General features: G+C 33.8%; 1 protein-coding gene across 1 annotated transcript; it reads left to right on the top strand.

Moving 5' to 3' along the window:
• The first annotated feature begins 366 nt into the window (after positions 1–366).
• Positions 367–1,314, top strand: LOC100478627 (olfactory receptor 2M3). Its single transcript, XM_002930260.4, has one exon. The coding sequence runs from the start codon at positions 367–369 to the stop codon at positions 1,312–1,314; it is 948 nt and encodes a 315-aa protein (XP_002930306.1).
• The last annotated feature ends 17,936 nt before the right edge of the window (positions 1,315–19,250 follow it).

The raw sequence follows: 19,250 nt of genomic DNA on the forward strand, positions 1-19,250 counted from the left end.
AGTTCTCGGAAATGTATGTGTTTCATTATCATAATTTTTTTAATGAATGGATGATCTACACTAAATGTAGGAGTTGATTACTCACTCTAACATGATTAGATGACTTGAGAAAATGCTCATATTTTTACCTTGTAACTTACTATGTCCTTGAACAATGCATGTTGTATTAAAAATTGTATCAAGCTAAAACTATGCTTTAATATATGTAGTCTAAAAATGAAAACAAAATATGACCAGAGAAACAAGTTTCTCTTACTTAGGCAATTTGGTATAAAAGGTGACTTAGGAGGGAAGTGCTTAATATTTCTATAACACAATCCCAGCCATGCGTCACTTCTTGTATTCAATGCAGTCAACGTATTTATCATGGCATGGGAGAATCAGACCTTCAACTCCGACTTCATTCTGCTGGGAATCTTCAATCACAGCCCCACCCACATTTTCCTCTTCTCTCTGGTGTTGGGAGTCTTCACAGTGGCCTTTATTGGAAACATTGCTATGGTTCTCCTCATCTATCTGGACATCCAGCTTCACACACCCATGTACTTCCTCCTCAGCCAACTGTCTCTCATGGACCTCATGCTTATCTGTACCACTGTACCCAAGATGACCTTCAACTACTTGTCTGGCAGGAAGTCCATCTCTCTGGCTGGTTGTGGAGCCCAGATATTCTTATACGTGTCCCTGCTTGGAGCAGAATGTTTCCTGTTGGCTACAATGGCCTATGACCGTTATGTTGCCATTTGTCACCCATTACGATATTCAGTTCTCATGAACCAAAAAATCTGTGGTCTCATGGCAGCTTCTTCATGGATTCTTGGCTCCCTTGATGGTATAATTGAAGTTGCAGTTGCATTATCATTCTCATATTGTGGAGCCCGGGAAATACCCCACTTTTTCTGTGATGTCCCTGCCCTTCTCACTCTCTCATGCACCAACACATTGTTATTTGAAAGGATGATATTTATCTGTTGTGTTATTATGCTTCTTTTCCCTGTAGCAGTAATCAGTGCTTCCTATGCTCGTGTTATCGTGGCTGTTATTCACATGGGGTCTGGGGAGGGTTGCCAAAAAGCTTTTGCCACCTGTTCCTCTCACCTCACTGTAGTGGGAATGTATTATGGAGCAGCCATGTTCATATACATGCGGCCCACTTCAGATCGTTCCCCCACCCAGGACAAAATAGTCTCTGTCTTCTATACCATCCTTACTCCCATGCTGAATCCCCTTATCTATAGCCTCCGCAACAAGGAAGTGGCCAGAGCATTCAAGAAAGTGCTGGAGAAGGGTAAGTGTGCAGAGGAAATTGCCTGATAATCTTTATGCTTTGGTTTTTTTCTCCTATATTCTTTGATTTATGCTCTAATTTATGTATTCAATCAATATAATTAAGTAACTAATATTTACTGATCTTTGTAGAACTATAAGCATCAACATAAGATTTAGAAATTGAAACACTGCATTTTTTTCTTCAAATATTTTACATTTTTATGGTAAGCTCAAACAATTGCTATAAGGAAATATTTGTTGCAAGACAAGACCCACAATTTATTCATTTTTTATATTATCAGTTAACAAATAGAGGTTATTGCCCATGATAACATCTGATTGTTTGATTGTTGAGTAAACTTATTGTGTTTCTTAACATTTCATAAACTTAACCTTAGGGGGAAAAAAGAATTCTGAATAATCCAATGTGTTCATTTGGAGTGATCATAAAAAAAAAAAAGAATTACCAGTCTCTGTATATACTAAGTTATGATAATGAATGAAGGATCATTATGAACATGAATTTATCATAACTGGATGGAGAAAAGAGAGGTATTGTATTGAGATATAGCCCTTTTGATCTTTAATTTTCCTGAACATTGTCCTTCTTCAGAAGGATGGATGACTGAGGTGTTATTTATTTCCCTTTTCTATGAACATCAGTCTTATACATGGGAAACTAAAATATGAATATGAATCCTAAAATTCTGATTTCTCTTCCTTGGGTATCTTGATCCTTGTATGGATTGTGTACTGTAATTGTATGAAAACATAATATATTTTGCTTAATGAGAAAGTCTTGGTTTTCTATATGCTGCATATTCTCAAATCTCATGTAGGACACTCCAAATTTATTTTATAATGATATTCATATATGACTAACTCTATATAAATATCAATATGGATACAGAAATACATGATACAGATATATAATTCTGGAGATTATTGTGGCCAAAGAGGAAAAACCTTTATACCCTAAAATAAATATGAACTGTTCTGTTAAAAGTGGGTTACAACATCCCCACTGTATATCAAATTAATACCAACTTAGCAGCTGTATATAGCAAGCATTTATTATGCCACAGTTTATATAGGCCAGGGTTTCTTATCACAAAGTAGAAATCAAGATGTTGGCTGGGGTTGCAGTTTTATCTGAAGCTTAAGGTCACATTCTAAGATTATGGGGTTGTTGAATGAAGTTGAATAACATATGTCTGCTTATTTTTTCAAAGCCAGCATGAGAATCTCTGTGATTTCATGGAAAGCCTAAGTCTTCCTATGAAATGTGTCAACTGGTTAAGAAATGCCAATCAGGATAAAGAAAGGGGGGTAATCAGAAAGGGGAATGAAGCAGGAGAGACTATGGACTCTGAGAAACAAACTGAGGGCACCAGAGGGGAGGGGGGTGGGGGAATGGGATAGACCAGTGATGGGTAGTAAGGAGGGCACGTATTGCATGGTGCACTGGGTGTTATATGCAACTAATGAATCATTGAGCTTTACATCAGAAGCCAGGGATGTACTGTATGGTGACTAACATTATATAATAAAAAATCATTAAAAAATAAAATAAAATAAAGAAATGCCAATCAAAGATAATCTAACTTTGAATTCTTAAAATCTACTGATCTGTGATCTTAATTATGGTTCCACAATAAATTTACTTTTTTTTACAGTATAACATACTCAGGAGAACAACACCAGGGAATGGAGACATGGAGGCAGTTTAGGATTTTTCAGCCAGACCCAACCAAGTTATTTACAGAGCCAAGTTCACAAAAGATATAAAAATAAAATTTCAGCTATTGATTCTATCAGTAACCTGAGAAAAAACTTGGCAATGCCTAAATGTTTGACTAGATTAAGTTAATTTTTAGAAATTATTTAATTTTTAAAGGATTTCTGCTTAACAGACTGACAGATAATTTAGAGAATTGTATTATAGTCTTATAATTTGCCCAAAGCATGTATAATGGGTCTTCTATTTACTATAAATGTAACATTTAATACAATGAATAGGAAAGACATAACATTGTCAATCTAATAAGCAATTATGGATGCTATATTCCATATATTTTCAATTTTCAGCTATTAAAGACTATTAAAGAAATACTGCACCTCCAGGATTCCCTTCCAAGCAAATAGTGAAACCGATATAATAATATCCATTATACATTTTTTTTATTTAAATGAAAGAAAGCCAATGCACTTGGGTGCCTCAGTCAGTTGAGCATCCAACTGTTGATTTCACCTCAGGTCATGATCTCAGGGTCCTGGGATCTAGCCCCACATGGGTCTCTGCACTCAGCAGGGAGTCTGCTCCAGGATTCTCTTTCTCTCTTTCCCTCTGCCCCTCCCCCCGCTCTCATGCTCTCTCTTTCTCTCTAAAATAAATACATAGTCAATAAATAAATAAATGCCTACAGTTTAACTGAAATGTCTTACTTACAATATTGTGTGACAATTTTTACTGAAAATCAACACAAACATCAGTTAAACAAGTTGTTTTATATTTGAATTATATATATATATATATATATATATATATATATTAAATATTACCTTATGGATTGTCTATTAGGCAGTAGAGGAAATTTTGAAACAGGTCTTTCACTAAAAAAAATAAATAAAAAGAATAATAAGAATGAATTTAATATTAGTAATATGATAAATTTTATATAAAGAAATAAATTGACTTAATGATAAGCTAAGCCCTTGATGTGGTGCTTCAAGAGTAAAATAATTGCAAAACTAAAGGTCATTCATAGATGATTTGGGTTAAAAATGTATTTAATTAGTACATAAAGTAGGCCTAAACCTTCAAAGATCTTTAAAAAATAGCAATGAAAATAATATTATGGTTATAAGTTTGTTTCATAGATATCTATTTGAATATATAATATAAAACGGGATTTGAAGCAAGATGACTAGATTCCAGCTCCCATAAATTTGTAGACATAATAATTTTCACAACTATCCATAAATGGTGATGCCTTTGAGGGAACAAAGGAGCCCAGAAGAAAAATTCCAGGACACTGATCAAGCAAAGAATCCAAGAATAGATGTGTAGAAGAGGGTAAGAAGAATAATTGCACATTACTTATGGCATTTTCCCCTAAGAGCATACCTCTTAGAATGAGGAGATACACTAGACTTGCAAACTATCCCATGGGAGAAAACAAGAGCAGAGTGAAGACCTGGATTCTCCCACCTCACAGAATATTGCCAAGAGGCTCATATGTCTTGTCTTACCAGATTATTGATCTGAGTTGTTATCAGATAAAAATAGACTGTTTTATTATAACATATATATACTTACTGAGATGGTAAGCATAGATAAATAGTCTGGAGGTGCTAAGAGTAGAGGAAGGGTGTTGGGAGGGCCTCACAGCAAACACCACATAGACCTCAAAAACCAGTTGCACATTCTGCTAAGTGGCCTGGGGACTCTGTTCATGAATTTTGAGGAGTGACTCATTTGTAGCCCTTCCAATGGGATTATACATGCTCCAAAACTGTAGACACACCTCCATGATGATACATGTTAACTTCCTCATGTGGTGCATATGCACTTCAACAGATGGCATGCAAACCAGCTCAGATAGCACAAGTTTATCAGTGGCCACCTTGACTGTGCAGTTGAGAGAAGGTGTGCAATCTTGAACTCTATACAGCACTGCCCTGGGAAAAATAAATTAAAATATTCCAGCACCCAGTCTGATATGTGAGATTGAAAGAAGGCACACAATTCCTGACCTAATCCCAATTAAAAAAAAAAAAAAAGAAAAAGGATTCAGATGGGGGCATCTGTAGAAAATGACTGAGAGACATTTTTTCTAACAGGGCTGACTGGTAAATATCTTTCTTTCTCAAACCACTCATCAAGGACTGGAAAAGGAAAAAAAAATCTTTAAATTTTAAACAGCAATTCAAGACTTTAAGAACCATAAAATACCATGAAAACATAAGCCCATAAAAGGAACAAAATAATCCTTCAGTGGCTGTCCTCCAAGAAAATAAAGATTAACGAATTGCCTGACACATAATTCAAAATAATTATTTTAAAAGAACATAGACAACTAAACATAATCAGGAAACAAATGCATGTCCAAAATGTAAAGCTCAATAAAGATATTGAAACCATTAAAAACGAAAACCAAATTTGGGAGTGAACCAAATACTAAGTAGAGTATTTCTGCAACTGTTATAATCAAACAGAAGAAAGAATACTGATTTCAAAGACAGAGATCTTAAAATCGTCCAGTCAGAGAAACAAACAAAAAGACTCAGTGTGAATTGAATATCAGTGAATGAAATAGTATAAGTATTATGGAAGTCCCAGAAGGAGCAAGCTTTCCAACCAAGAATGCTTTACCTGACAGTGCTGTATATCAGAAATAAATAAAAGATATATTACCAGTCAAACAAAAACCACTAGGTCTACCCTACAGGAAGTGCTAAATGGAGTTCTTCAAGTTGGAACAAAAGTATGCTAAATAGAAGCATGAAAGCATATGAGCTGTGCTGGGTGGCTCAGATGGTTAAGTGTCTGCCTTCAGCTCAGGTCATGATTCTTCCTCTCCTTCTACTGCTCCCTCTGCTTATGCTCTCTCACTCTCTCTGTCAAATAAATAAATAAAATCTTAAAAACAAAAAAGAAAGATAATAAAAAATCTTAAAAACAAAAAATAAAACAGTATAGTTGTAAAAGTGAATACATTAAAATTCAGAACACTCAAGCTATAACATTGATGCACAAATCACTTTTAACATAAGTGCAAAAGTTAAAAGATGAAAGTATTAAGAGAACTTAGCTATACTATTCATTGATGTTTAAACGTTATAAATAGTCATAAATACTGACATTAATAACACAGAATATACATAAATAAAATGTAAAATATATTTTTGCATGCAATTAAGTTATCAGATAAAAATAGACTGATATATATATATATCTTATAGTTATTAATATGAAAATACCTATGTAGGTACACAGAAGATTAGGATAAAGTAATCAAAGTTTTCACACACACACGCACACAATCAAAAGACAGCAGGAGGAAGAAAGAGGCAAAGAAACTCCAAAGCACAGGGGAAGAAAATAACAATGACAGTGGAAAGCATTTACCTTTCAGTAATTACTTTATATATAAATGGATTAAATTGTCTAAAAATAGACATAAACTGGCTAAAAATTTAAAATATCCAACTATATTTTACCTATAAGGGGCTTATTTTTGCTTTAAGAGTATACATAAGTTAAAAGGGAAAGGATGAAAAGAGATATGTCATACAAATTGTAAGCAAATAGAATAAAAGAATACTTATATCACACAAAATAGACTTTAAATCAAGAACTGTTGAAAGTGACAAAGAAAGTAATTAAATAATGGTCAAGGGGCCAATTTACCAAGTTGATAGAAGAATTGTAAATATATATGCACCACACATCAGAATATTAAAATATATAAAGCAAAAATAAAAATACCTGAAGAAAAAAATAGACACCAATTCAATAATAGAAAGCAATACCCCACTTTGAATGTAGAATAGGTCATCAAGACAGAAAATCAATAAACAGATGACATTTTACTCAGGTAAATACCCAGCATTAGAATTACTGGATTATATGATATTTCTATTTTTAATTTTATGAGGAACCTCCACACTGTTTTTGAAAGTGTCTGCATCAATTTACATTCCCTTCAAAAGGGCTTGAGGTTTCCATTTTCTACTCATCCTTATCCACACCTGTTATTACTTGTCTTTTTGATATTAGTTATTCTGAATTTTTGAGATAATATCGTTATTGAATTCAGAACAATAGATGCACTCCATGTTTGTATTATTAATGATAGCCATTATATGGAAGCAATGTAAGTGTTCAATGATAGGTGCAGAGATACATATGATATAAAATCTTGTCACTCATGACAATGTGAATGGACCTAGAAAGGATCATGCTAAGTGAAATAAGACAAAGAAAGTCAAATACCAAATGATCTCATTTATATGTGAAATAGAGATAAAGAGAATTGAACAAATAAAAAGAGAAATAGATTCATAGATGCAGAGAACAAATTGATGGTTGTAGAGAAATGTGGTGCAGGGGTCAGCAAAATAGATGAATGGGGATTAAAATGCATAAATTTCCATTTATAAAATAACTAGGTTATAAGTATGAACATTACAACATAGAGAATAATTTTGCAATAACTTTGTATGGTGGCAAATGGTAACTACAGTTACATGATCAACTTTGTGTAATATATAGAATTGTCAAATTCTGTTGTACACCAGTAACTAATATAACATTGTATCTCAACTATAAAAAGATGAAAACAAAGGAAGAGACCTGAACAAAACTATAAACTTCAGGGATCTAACAGACATATATGGAACACTCCATCCATCAGCAGAGGAACATGTTTTCTTCTCAAGTGCACACGGACTATTTCTCCGTAGGATAGATCATATGCCAGATCATGAAATAAGTCTAAAGAAATATAACAACATTGAAATAATACATTTCTTTTCCAACCACAATGACACAAAACTAGAAAATATTAATAGGAGAAAAAGAGACATATTTACAAATATATGTAGTTTAAACCTTTTACTCCTGAACAACAAATGAGTCAAACAAGAAATTAAAAGAGAAATAAATATTTTGAGAAAAATATAAAACAAAACACGACTTACAAAAATTTATGAGATGTAACAAAAATAATTCTAAAAAACTTTATAGTGATGCGTACCTGATTTAAAAAATATCTTTAAAAAACTACATGAATCAAAGACCTTGAAAAACAAGAATTAATAGAGCCAAATTTGGCAGAAATAAACATTACAGTAGATAGAAATGGAATAGAGACTACAAAAACAAAATAAATAACAAACATAATAAATAATTGTTTTTTGAAAAGATAAACAGAATTGGCAAATATTTAGCTAGACTAAGAAAAAGAGAAAGGACTAAAATTCATGAAATGATCAATGAAAGAGATACCGTGACAGATACAACAAAATGATAATTGTAAGAAGCATCTATGAACATGAAAAATTGTATGCCTAGAAATTGGCTAACCTAGAAGAAAAAGATACATTTCTGTAAATATACAATCTACCAAGCCTGAATTATGAAGAAATGGAAAATCTATTCAGACCATTAACAAGTAAGGGATTGGACCAGTAACCAAAACCTCACAACACAGGAATTCCAGGAGCAGATAACATCGCTAGTGAATTATTTTTTTTAAAATAATAATCTTTTATTATGTTATGTTAGATCACTAGTGAACTCTACCAAACATTTAATGAAGAACTAATAAGTATCCTCAAAGTCTAAAAAAAAAATGAAGATTGCTGTTGCAAGGACTTCTAGTACTATGTTGAATAATAGTGGCGAGAGTGGGCATCCTTGTCGTGTTCCTGATCTTAAGGGAAAGGCTTCCAGCTTTTCCCCATTGAGAATAATGCTTGCAGTAGGCTTTTCATAGATGGCTTTTATGAGATTGAGAAATGTACCCTCTATTCCTACACTCTGAAGGGTTTTAATCAGGAAAGGATGCTGTATTTTGTCAAATGCTTTTTCTGCATCAATTGAGAGGATCATATGGTTCTTGAGTCTTTTCTTGTTGATATGATGTATCACATTGATTGATTNCTTGCATCCAAGGGATGCATCCCACTTGGTCATGATGTGATCACAGCTTTGAAGTACAGCTCGAAATCCGGCATTGTGATGCCCCCAGCTTTGTTTTTCCTTTTCAACAGTTCCTTGGAGATTCGGGGCCTTTTCTGGTTCCATACAAATTTAAGGACTATTTGTTCCAGTTCTTTGAAAAATGTCCTCGGTATTTTGATCGGGATAGCATTGAAAGTGTAGATTGCTCTGGGTAGTATGGACATTTTAACTATGTTAATTCTTCCAATCCATGAGCATGGAATATTTTTCCATCTTTTTATGTCTTCCTCAATATCTTTCAAAAGTGATCTATAGTTTCTAGGATATAGGTCCTTTACGTCTCTGGTTAAGTTAATTCCAAGGTAACGCATGGTTTTTGGTGTTATTGTAAATGGGATGGATTCCCTAATTTCTCTTTCTTCAGTCTCGTTATTCGTGTATAGAAATGCAACTGATTTCTGGGCATTGATTTTGTATCCTGCCACCTTACTGAATTGTTCTATAACTTCTAATAGTTTGGGAGTGGATTCCTTTGGGTTTTCCATATAGAGTATCATGTCATCTGCAAAGAGAGACAGTTTGACTTCTTCTTTGCCGATTTGGATACCTTTGANTTCATGACACGTCTCCAAAGGCAAGAGAAACAAAAGATAAAATGAACTTATGGGACTTTATCAGGATAAAGAGCTTCTGCACAGCCAAGGAAACAGTCAAAAAAACTAAGAGACAGCCCACGGAATGGGAGAATATATTTGCAAAGGACACTACAGATAAAGGACTGGTATCCAAGATCTACAAAGAACTTCTCAAACTCAATACACGAGAAACAAATCGGAATCTGGGGATGTACTGTATGGTGATTAACATAATATAATAAAATTAAATTAAAAAAAAAGATGACTCTCATCAAGTTGTGATGTCACCAGGCCATGAAAAAAAATAAAAATAAAAATAAAAATAAAAATAAAAATAAAAAAAATGAAGAGCAGGGAATGCTTCCAAACTTATTTATGAGAAAAATGTTGATGTGACACCAAAGCCAGAGGACTCTAAAAGAAAATTAAAATCACAGGCCTATATTCTTGAGGACAACAAATTTTAAATTCCTCTAAAATTATTAGTGTGCTGAATTCCACAGCACATTACACACTGACAGAAGTTCACAACATGAAAGAAATATTATGAACATTTTACATATATAGTCTTTACCAGTGACTTATTTTTTAAATTATTTACGGTAATATCAAGCTCTGCTCAATCCTTCAGGTATATTTTGAGGTGAGGTAGTCCTGTACACACTATTCAAGCATGAGTTCCTAAATTTAATAGTTTTTTTTTTCTTTTTGCTTTTGTCAATAACATTTTGTGTTTCTTTTTTTTTTTTTTTAAAGATTTTATTTATTTATTCGACAGAGATAGAGACAGCCAGAGAGAGAGGGAACACAAGCAGGGGGAGTGGGAGAGGAAGAAGCAGGCTCATCGCAGAGAAGCCTGATGTGGGGCTCGATCCCACAACGCCGGGATCACGCCCTGAGCTGAAGGCAGATGCTTTAACCGCTGTGCCACCCAGGTGCCCCACATTTTGTGTTTCTGTTTTGAAGTCTGTTGAATCCGTGGGTGACTGAAGTGTATTGCTAATATGAAAGTAGTTTAATTTTTATATAATTTAGTATTTTTTCCTTTTCCTTATGCTTTTTCCCTTTTTTCTTTTTGCCTTTTTCTCATTTTAACTAGATGTTTATTATATTGCTTATATTTAACAGTCCCTTTTAACTTGTATTTTTTCACACCTATATTTTGATAAATATATACTTCATTTTAGTCCTTTTTTCACTCTATTCACTCTATTTTCAGTCCTATTTTCACTCATTTTATTTTTCTTTCAATTTTTGGATGCAGTATCTTCACCCAGCAACAAGTTGAACAACCTACTTTGTCCACACTGAGAGATTATAGACCCTCTTCCCTTCCCTACTTTTTTTAATTTTAATTTTTTTTAATTTTATTTATTTTTTACTTTACTTTGGCTTTGTTTATTGTCAGTGACTTCTAACCACTCTGGATTTTGCTAGGGTGCATCTTGCTTGGGTCGTGGTTGATATTTTGGACTGTGTTCATTTGCTCAACCTTCCCTCAACAGAATGACTAGTAAGAAGAACTTTAAAAAAAAAAAAACAGAACTAGAGACAATGTCCTCTGTCACAGAACTAATAGATATGGACATAACTAGATGTCCAAGATAGAATTAAGGATAGCTATCATAAAGTTTATAGGTAGGCTTGAAAAAAGAAAAACATTAGAGACAATATAGAATCTCTAAAGGCAGAAATGAGATCTAATCAGGTGGAACTTGGCCCTTGGAATCTGTATCTTCTCTTGAATCTAAATAAATATTGCTCCTTTGGGGAAAAAAATGCTATGAACGAGAGGCAGTTTAAACTGGATACTCTCACAGCCTGGGTAAATGAGGAAGAAGAAAGAATAAGTGATCTAGAAGATCAGCTGATGGAAAGGTAGTAAGTTGAGGAAGACAGAGATAGGCAGATAGAAATCCATTAAAAAAAAGGCTTGAAGAGATTAATTATGCCATGAAATATCACAATGTCAGAATTATTGGGAATCCGGGGGGTGGTGGTGGAGAGAGAGACAGGGCTAGAATGTATATTTGAGCAAATAATAGCTGAGAACTCCCCTAACCTGGGGAAGAAAACAAGCATTTGTGTCCAAGAGACAGAAAGGACCCCTCCCAAAATCAATAAAAACAGATAAACACCCCAACATATAATAGTGAAGCTTACAAATTTTACCACCAAAGAATCTATCCTAAGAGTAGCTAGGGAGAGGAAGTTCCTTACATATGGAGGTAGGAACATCAGAATAACATCAGACCTATCCACAGAAACCTGGCAAGCCAGAAAGGGCAGGGAAGACATATTCAGGGTACTAAATGAGGAGAATATGCAGCCAAAAATGCTTTATTCCACAAGGTTGTCATTCAAAATGGATGAAGAGATAAAGAGTTTGCATGACAGGCAGAAACCGAAAGAATATGTGACCACTAAGCCAGCCCTGAAAGTTAGATTAAGGGAAATACTAAGGAAAGAGAGACCCCAAGAGTAACATAGACCAGAAAGTAACAGAGACAATCAAAAGAAACAGATACTTTACAGACAATAGAATGACACTAATTCATATTTTTCAATGCTACTCTGAAGGTAAATGGGCTGAATGCTCCCATCAAAAGACACAGGGTTTCAGATTAGAAAAATAAATAGGACTCATCCATATGCTGTCTACAAGAGACTCATTTTGAATCTAAAGACACACCCAGACTGAAATTGAGGGGATGGAGAACAATTTACCATGTCAGTAGACCTCAAAAGAAAGCTGGGGTAGCAAACCTCACATCAGACAAATTAGATTTTAAACCAAAGACTGTAGTAAAAGATGTAGAGGGGCATATTATCATACTTAAAGGGCCTGACCAACAAGAGGATTGGACAGTTGTAAATATCTATGCTCCCAACATGGGAGCAGCCAAGTATATAAAACATTTAATAATCAATATAAAGAAACATATCAATAACAATACATTAATAGTAGGAGTCTTCAACACTCCACTCACAGCAACAGATCCTCAGATCTTCTAAGCAGAAGATCAACAAAGAAACAAGAGCTTTGAATGACACATTGGACCAGATGGACTTTATAGATATATACAGAACATTCCCTCCTAAAACAACAAAATACCCATTCTTCTTGAATACACATGGAACAATCTCCAGAATAGACACATCCTGGGTCACTAATCAGGCCTCAATTGATACCAAAAGATTGAGATTATGTCCTGCATATTTTCAGACCACAATGCTTTGAAATTGGAACTCAATCCCAAGAAAAAATTTGGAAGGAACTCAAACACATGGAGTTTAAAGACCCTCATGCTAAAGAACAAATGGGTCAACAGGGAAATTAAAGAATTTAAACATCCATGCAAACCAATGAAAATGAAAATATGGGTTCAAAACCTATGGGATACTGCAAAGGCGATCCTAAGAGGGAAGAACATAACTATCAAAGCCTCTCTCAAAAAATAAGAAAAATATAAATGCACAAGCTAACCTTACACCTAAATGACCTAGAGAAAGAACAGGAAATATAGCCTAAGCCAAGCAGAAGAGAAATAATGAAGATTAGAGCAGATATCAATGAAATATAAACCAGAAAAACAGTATAACAGATCAACGAAATTAGAAACTGGTTCATTGGAAGAATTAATAAGATCAATAAACCTCTGGCTAGGCTTATCAAAAAAGAGAGAGAGGAAGGACTCAAATTAGTAAAATCATGAATGAAAGGGGAGAGATCATGACCATTACCAAGGAAAGAGAGACAAATTTTATAACTTATTAGCCACAGCTATATCCTATGAAACTAGGCAATCTGAAAGAAATGGATGCATTCCTGGAAATGTGTAAACTACCAAGACTGAAACAGTAAGAAATAGACAATCTGAGCAGACCAATAAACACTAAGAAAATTGAAACAGTAATCAAAAAACCTCCCAAAAAGCATGACTTCAGAGCCAGATGGCTTCCCAGGGGAATTGTACCAAACTTTTAAAGAAGAAATCATCTTATAATACTGAAGCTGTTTTGAAAAATAGAAATGGAAGGAAAATATCCAAACTCCTTCTATAAATAAATAAATAAGTAAATAAATAAATAAATAAACAAAAATATATAATAAATAAATATAAATCATATATATATAAATTTTTTTCAAGATTTGTTTGCCTATTTTGTCCCTCGAATTTTTATATAAAATTTATAATTAGACTGTCCATTCATACAAAGGAGCCATGTAGAATTGCATTGAGTCTACAGATGAATATATATATATATATATATATATATATAGAGAGAGAGAGAGAGAGAGAGAGAGAGAGAGAGAGAGAACACTTGAGTGAAGGGGAGGGGAAGAGAGAGAGGTAGAGAGAGAATCCCAGGCAGTCTCTATGCTCAGCGCAGAGTCCCACATGGGACTGGATCCCATGACATTGAGATCATAACTAGAGCCAAAATCAAGAGTTGACAACTGAGCTACCCAGGTGCCCCTATAATCATAGAATATTTACCATTTATTTATCTTTAATATTACCAAGAATAATCTGTAGTTTTCAGTGATCCCAGCAAAGTTATGTATTCATGTTGCTTTATAGAAAAAGGCTTTTAATTAGTTAAAAGAAAAAATGGGAAGATGCATTCATACTGTTTTTTGTGAGGACATAATTTATCATTTCTCCATTGTTTCTGAGTAATTCAAAATATATTCTAGGTTTACTTGTCTTCAAACTAAAGAATTTCCTGTATTAGATAATGTAAGACAGAACTCCTAACTACACATACTCTAAGTTTTCACTTCTCTGGCAATGTCAATATTTTGTCATCTTTTTTAAAAAGTAGCTTGACTTGAACAGATTTTCAGAATGCAAAATAAAAACACAAAAATCACTTGTGTTGTTACACACTGCAATAAACAATCCAAAAAGGAAATTAGAAAAAAATCCATTTAAACTATTCAAAAAATGAAATTCTAAGGTTAAATTTTACTGAACAGATGAATAAGCTACACACACACACAAACACACACAACAAACAAAGAAACAAAAACACAGTGATGAAAGAAATTAAAGAAGACATAAATAAACAAAAATATCTCATGTTCATGGGTTGGAAGAAGTAATGTTAAGATAACAATATTCTGCAAAAAGATCTAATAATTTAACATAATCCCCATCAAGATTTTGCTGTGTTTTTTTTTTGGGGGGGGGAAGCTGACCCACAAATTCTTATGGAAATATAAACTAAGGGCTTCAGGGGGAAGGGAGGTGAGGGACTGGAATAGGCCGGTGATGGGTATTAAGGAGGGCACATATTGCGTGGTGTACTGGGTGTTATACGCAAATAATGAATCATGGAACACTACATCAAAAACTAACTATATACTGTATGGTGACTAACGTAACATAATAAAAAATTTATTTAAAAAAAAGAAATACAAGTAATTCAGAATCGACAAAATGATACTGAAAAAGAGTAAGTTGGAGGGCTTACAACTTTGGATTTCAAACCCTACTACAGAAGTATAATTGGTGGGGGATAGAGGAGGTTAGGAAGACTGCAGAGTAGGAGTGTCTTAAGCACACCTTCTCTCAGACACTTTGGTAAAACAGCCTTATCTCTAAAATTAACTAGGTAAATGAACCAGACTAGCAGAATAGAGCTTTCAGTTAATTGTAGAGAGGAGTCCACATTAAAAAGGGTTGGAAGGGCACAAACATTGTTAGGAACCAAACGCCATGTGAGACTAACTGCAAATTAGATGGACACCACAAGCACAGAGAATAGAGATGGTCAGACCCCCACACGAGGCACCCCAGGCACTTTCAACCTGTGTGTATACTCAAATCTAAAGTGAGTCTTTTTTCTACAGTTTACAGTTAGATTCTCTGTTTTTATTCCTTCTGCTAATAATGTGCTTTGACTGGGGATTGTAATCCATCAACATTTGAAGAATTTTTTCATAGAGAAGTACCATTTAGTTGTATGTTTTGTGAATGTCTTACAGCATTTTTGTCCCTCACTTACATCATTAATAACTTCCCTTGTGTTTAGTTTGTAGTGAAGAATTTATAGTGACACTTTTTTCTTTTTATTTACTTTTGTGTATATTCTATATTTTCATTATGTTTACAATAAAGATTGCATATAACTTCCTAATTTTTAAAAAATCCATTTATATTAAATAAAATTTTCCTCAGTTATACACCAAACTTTTACACCTTTATAGCTTTGACTCCTCAACAATTTGTTACTGATGTCACCAATTACATACATATATATATATATATATATATATATATATATAGTGTTCTCATTAACATATAAGTATTTTAGATATCTTCCATTTAAATCCTGTAGAAAACAAGTAGAAACTCAAATTACATAATGATCTTTATTTATATTCATGTTTGTATTTACCTTTACTAGAAAACTTTATATTTTTATATGACTTTAAGTTTCTGTTAATGATAATTTCATTTCAAATTGAAGCTCTCTCTTAACATGCTTTTGGGGCCAGTTTGAGGGTCACAAACTCCTTTCATCAGTTTTTGTTTCAGAATATTACTATGATCCCTCTTTTCAAGAATCATTTTGCTGTATATAAAAATCTCAATGAACAGGTTTTTTTTTTTATTTCTTTACTATTTTTTTTCCATTCAGTATTTAAAAAATAATCCAAACTTCTTCCGACCATTAATACTTTTTTTTGATAGACTTAGGCTTCTTTATTTTTTATTATTATAATAATATTTTTATTATATTATGTTAGTCACCGTACAGTACATCCCTTTTTATGTAAAGTTCCATGGTTCATTAGTTGCATATGACCCCCAGTGACCATTAATACTTCTGAAGATAAAATTTTTTCATAATGTTTTTGGAGAATTCCAAGTATGTGACAAGCTGGTGTTCTCTTGTTGTTTTCATCATTTTCCTTTTCTCATGGCTTTTGACAAGGTGATGATAATGTAGCTTTATGTGGATCTCCTTGGTTTTACCATGTTGGATTTCACTGTGTTCTTTGAATTTGTAGATCCATGTATATCCCCAAACACTAAAAAGTTTTCACTCATTATTTCTTCAAATATTCGCTCTAATTTTTCACTCTCTTCTTCTAGGACTTCCATATGTGTATAATGATTTACTTGATGAAATCCCAACACAACCTTCAGGTTCTGATCACTTTTCTTCATGTACCTATGTCTTCTTCTGCTTAGTATGAATAATTACAAATAATTTGTTGTGAAGTTCAGTATATATTTTTTTTGAGTTTGAATCTCCTTTTAAGCCTCTCTGATAAAAGTTATTTTTATTTTTATTTATTTTTTAATTCCAGTATGTGTAGCATACAATGTTATATTTTTCAAGTGTACAATAAAGCAACTCAACAATTCTGTATATTATTCAGCACTCATCATGACAAGTGTATCCTTTTGTTATGATAAATGTATTCTTAATCACTTTCACCTATTTCAACCATCCCCTGACCCACCTCCACTTTGGTAGCCATCTGTTTGTTCTGTATAATTAAGAGGGTTTTTGTTTGTTTGTTTGGTTGGTTGGTTGGTTGGTTTTTGTTTTGGTTTTGGTTTGTCTCTTTTATCTCCTTTGGTTGGTTTTTGTTTTTGAAATTCCACATATGAGTGAAATCCTATGGTATTTGTATTTCTCTACTGACTTATTTCATTTATGCTCTAGCGACATCCATGTTGTTGCAAACAGAAAAATTTCATATTTATGGCTGACTAATTATATATATATATATATATATATATATATACACAAACACAATGGATATACATTATATATATCCAATTATAATGGATATCCAATATATATAATGTGTGTGTGTACATATGGATATTTACAACTTTATCCATTCTTCTATCAATGGATACCTAGGTTGCTTCCATAAACAGACTATTATAAAATAAACATAGGGGAACATCTATCTTTTTGAATTAATGTTTTCACTTTCTTTGGGTAAATACACAGTAGTGGAATTACTGGATCATGTGGTAGTTCTTTTTTTTTTTATTTAATGTTTTTTTATTACATTATGTTAGTCACCATACAGTACATCCCTAGTTTTTGATGTAAACTTCCATGATTCATGAGTTGCATATAACACCCAGTGCACCATGCAATATGTGCCTTCCTTACTACCCATCACCAGTCTGTCCCATTCCCCCACCCCCTCCCCTCTGAAGCCCTCAGTTTGTTTCTCAGAGTCCATAGTCTCTCATGCTTCATTCCCCCTTCTGATTACCCCCCTTTCTTTATCGCTTTCATGTGGTAGTTTTATTTCTGATTTTTGATGAACTTCCATTCGGTTTTCCACAGCAGCTGCACCAGTTTGTATTCCCACAAACATTTCATGAGGGTTTATTTTTCTCCACATCCTTAATAACACTTGTTGATTCTTGTGTTTTAATTATTATTATTGTTATTTTTTTAATTTTAGCCATTCTGAAAGGTGTGAGCTAACATCTCATTGTGATATTGATTTGCATTTTCCTGATGATTAGTGATGTCAACTACATTTTCAGGTATGTATTGGCCATCTGTATGACTTCTCTTTTTTAAATAACAGTTATTTTATTTTATTTTATTATTTATTTTTTATTATGATATGTTAGTCACCATACAGTGCCTCATTAGTTTTTGATGTAGTGTTCCATGATTCATTGTTTGCGCATCTGTATGACTTTTGTGGAAATGTAAGTAGTGGGTCTTCTGCCCATTTCATAATGAGAAACTTTGATTTGGCAGTTGACTTTATACCCAAAAAAGCCCTTTATTGGGTATATCATTTGCAAATATTTTCTTCCATTGGGCTTTAGTTTTGTTGATTGCTTCCTTTGCAAACCTTTTTATTTTGGTATTGTCCCCCAAATTTTAATTTTCCTCTCTTTTCCTAGAAAAAAAGTTACTATAGCTGAACTCAAATATATCACTGCCTACATTTACCCTAGGAATTTTATGGTTCTAGGTCTCATATTTAAATCATTAATCTATGTTGTGTTTATTCTTGTATAGGTGTAAAAAAAACTCCAATTTCATTCTTTGCATATCACTGTCCAGTTTTCCAAACATCATTTTTTCAAGAGACTTCTTCCCGATGCGTATTTTTGCCTCCTTTGTCAAACTGAACCCTAACCATGAGACTCACCCTAGTTCTTCCCTCAACTTAGACATGAGGACAAGTCTCCACACTGCCAACAGATAGGCCCCCCTCCGTCTCCCAAACCAGAACCCTAATCAGAGGCCTGGCTGCAGTCCTGGCAGGGACCAATAAAGTCTGAGGGCACAATGGATTTGGGAAACCTGACCAATGCCAGACTATCCAGGCAGGAACACAGAAGGAAACTGTGCTTCTAGCAATCCCCAGGATGTTGCTGGAGACCATGATTCTAGCAAAAAACCTAAACCTCAGGAACACTATGAGCATTCCCCTGAGGCCAAACTGGGAGCTGGAGCCTCACCCTAATGCTAGCCCTAAACTCAGCCCTCAGGGAAGGACTCTGCACTGCCATTGCACAGGTTCCTATCCTCTCCTGGAGCCTCACCCTAAACCTCAGAATGGCTCTGGACCAACCTGGGCCCTATTGCTATGTCTGAGGAATGACGGGATTTGGGACACAAGACTGGTGCAACCTGAGTCA

This window comes from Ailuropoda melanoleuca, chromosome 3 (assembly GCF_002007445.2).
Source record: "Ailuropoda melanoleuca isolate Jingjing chromosome 3, ASM200744v2, whole genome shotgun sequence".
NCBI classification, from domain to species: Eukaryota; Metazoa; Chordata; class Mammalia; order Carnivora; family Ursidae; genus Ailuropoda; species Ailuropoda melanoleuca.

Excerpts from the sequence above, each read along its gene's own strand:
- LOC100478627 (XM_002930260.4), top strand. The coding sequence starts at position 367 with ATGGCATGGGAGAATCAGACCTTCAACTCCGACTTCATTCTGCTGGGA.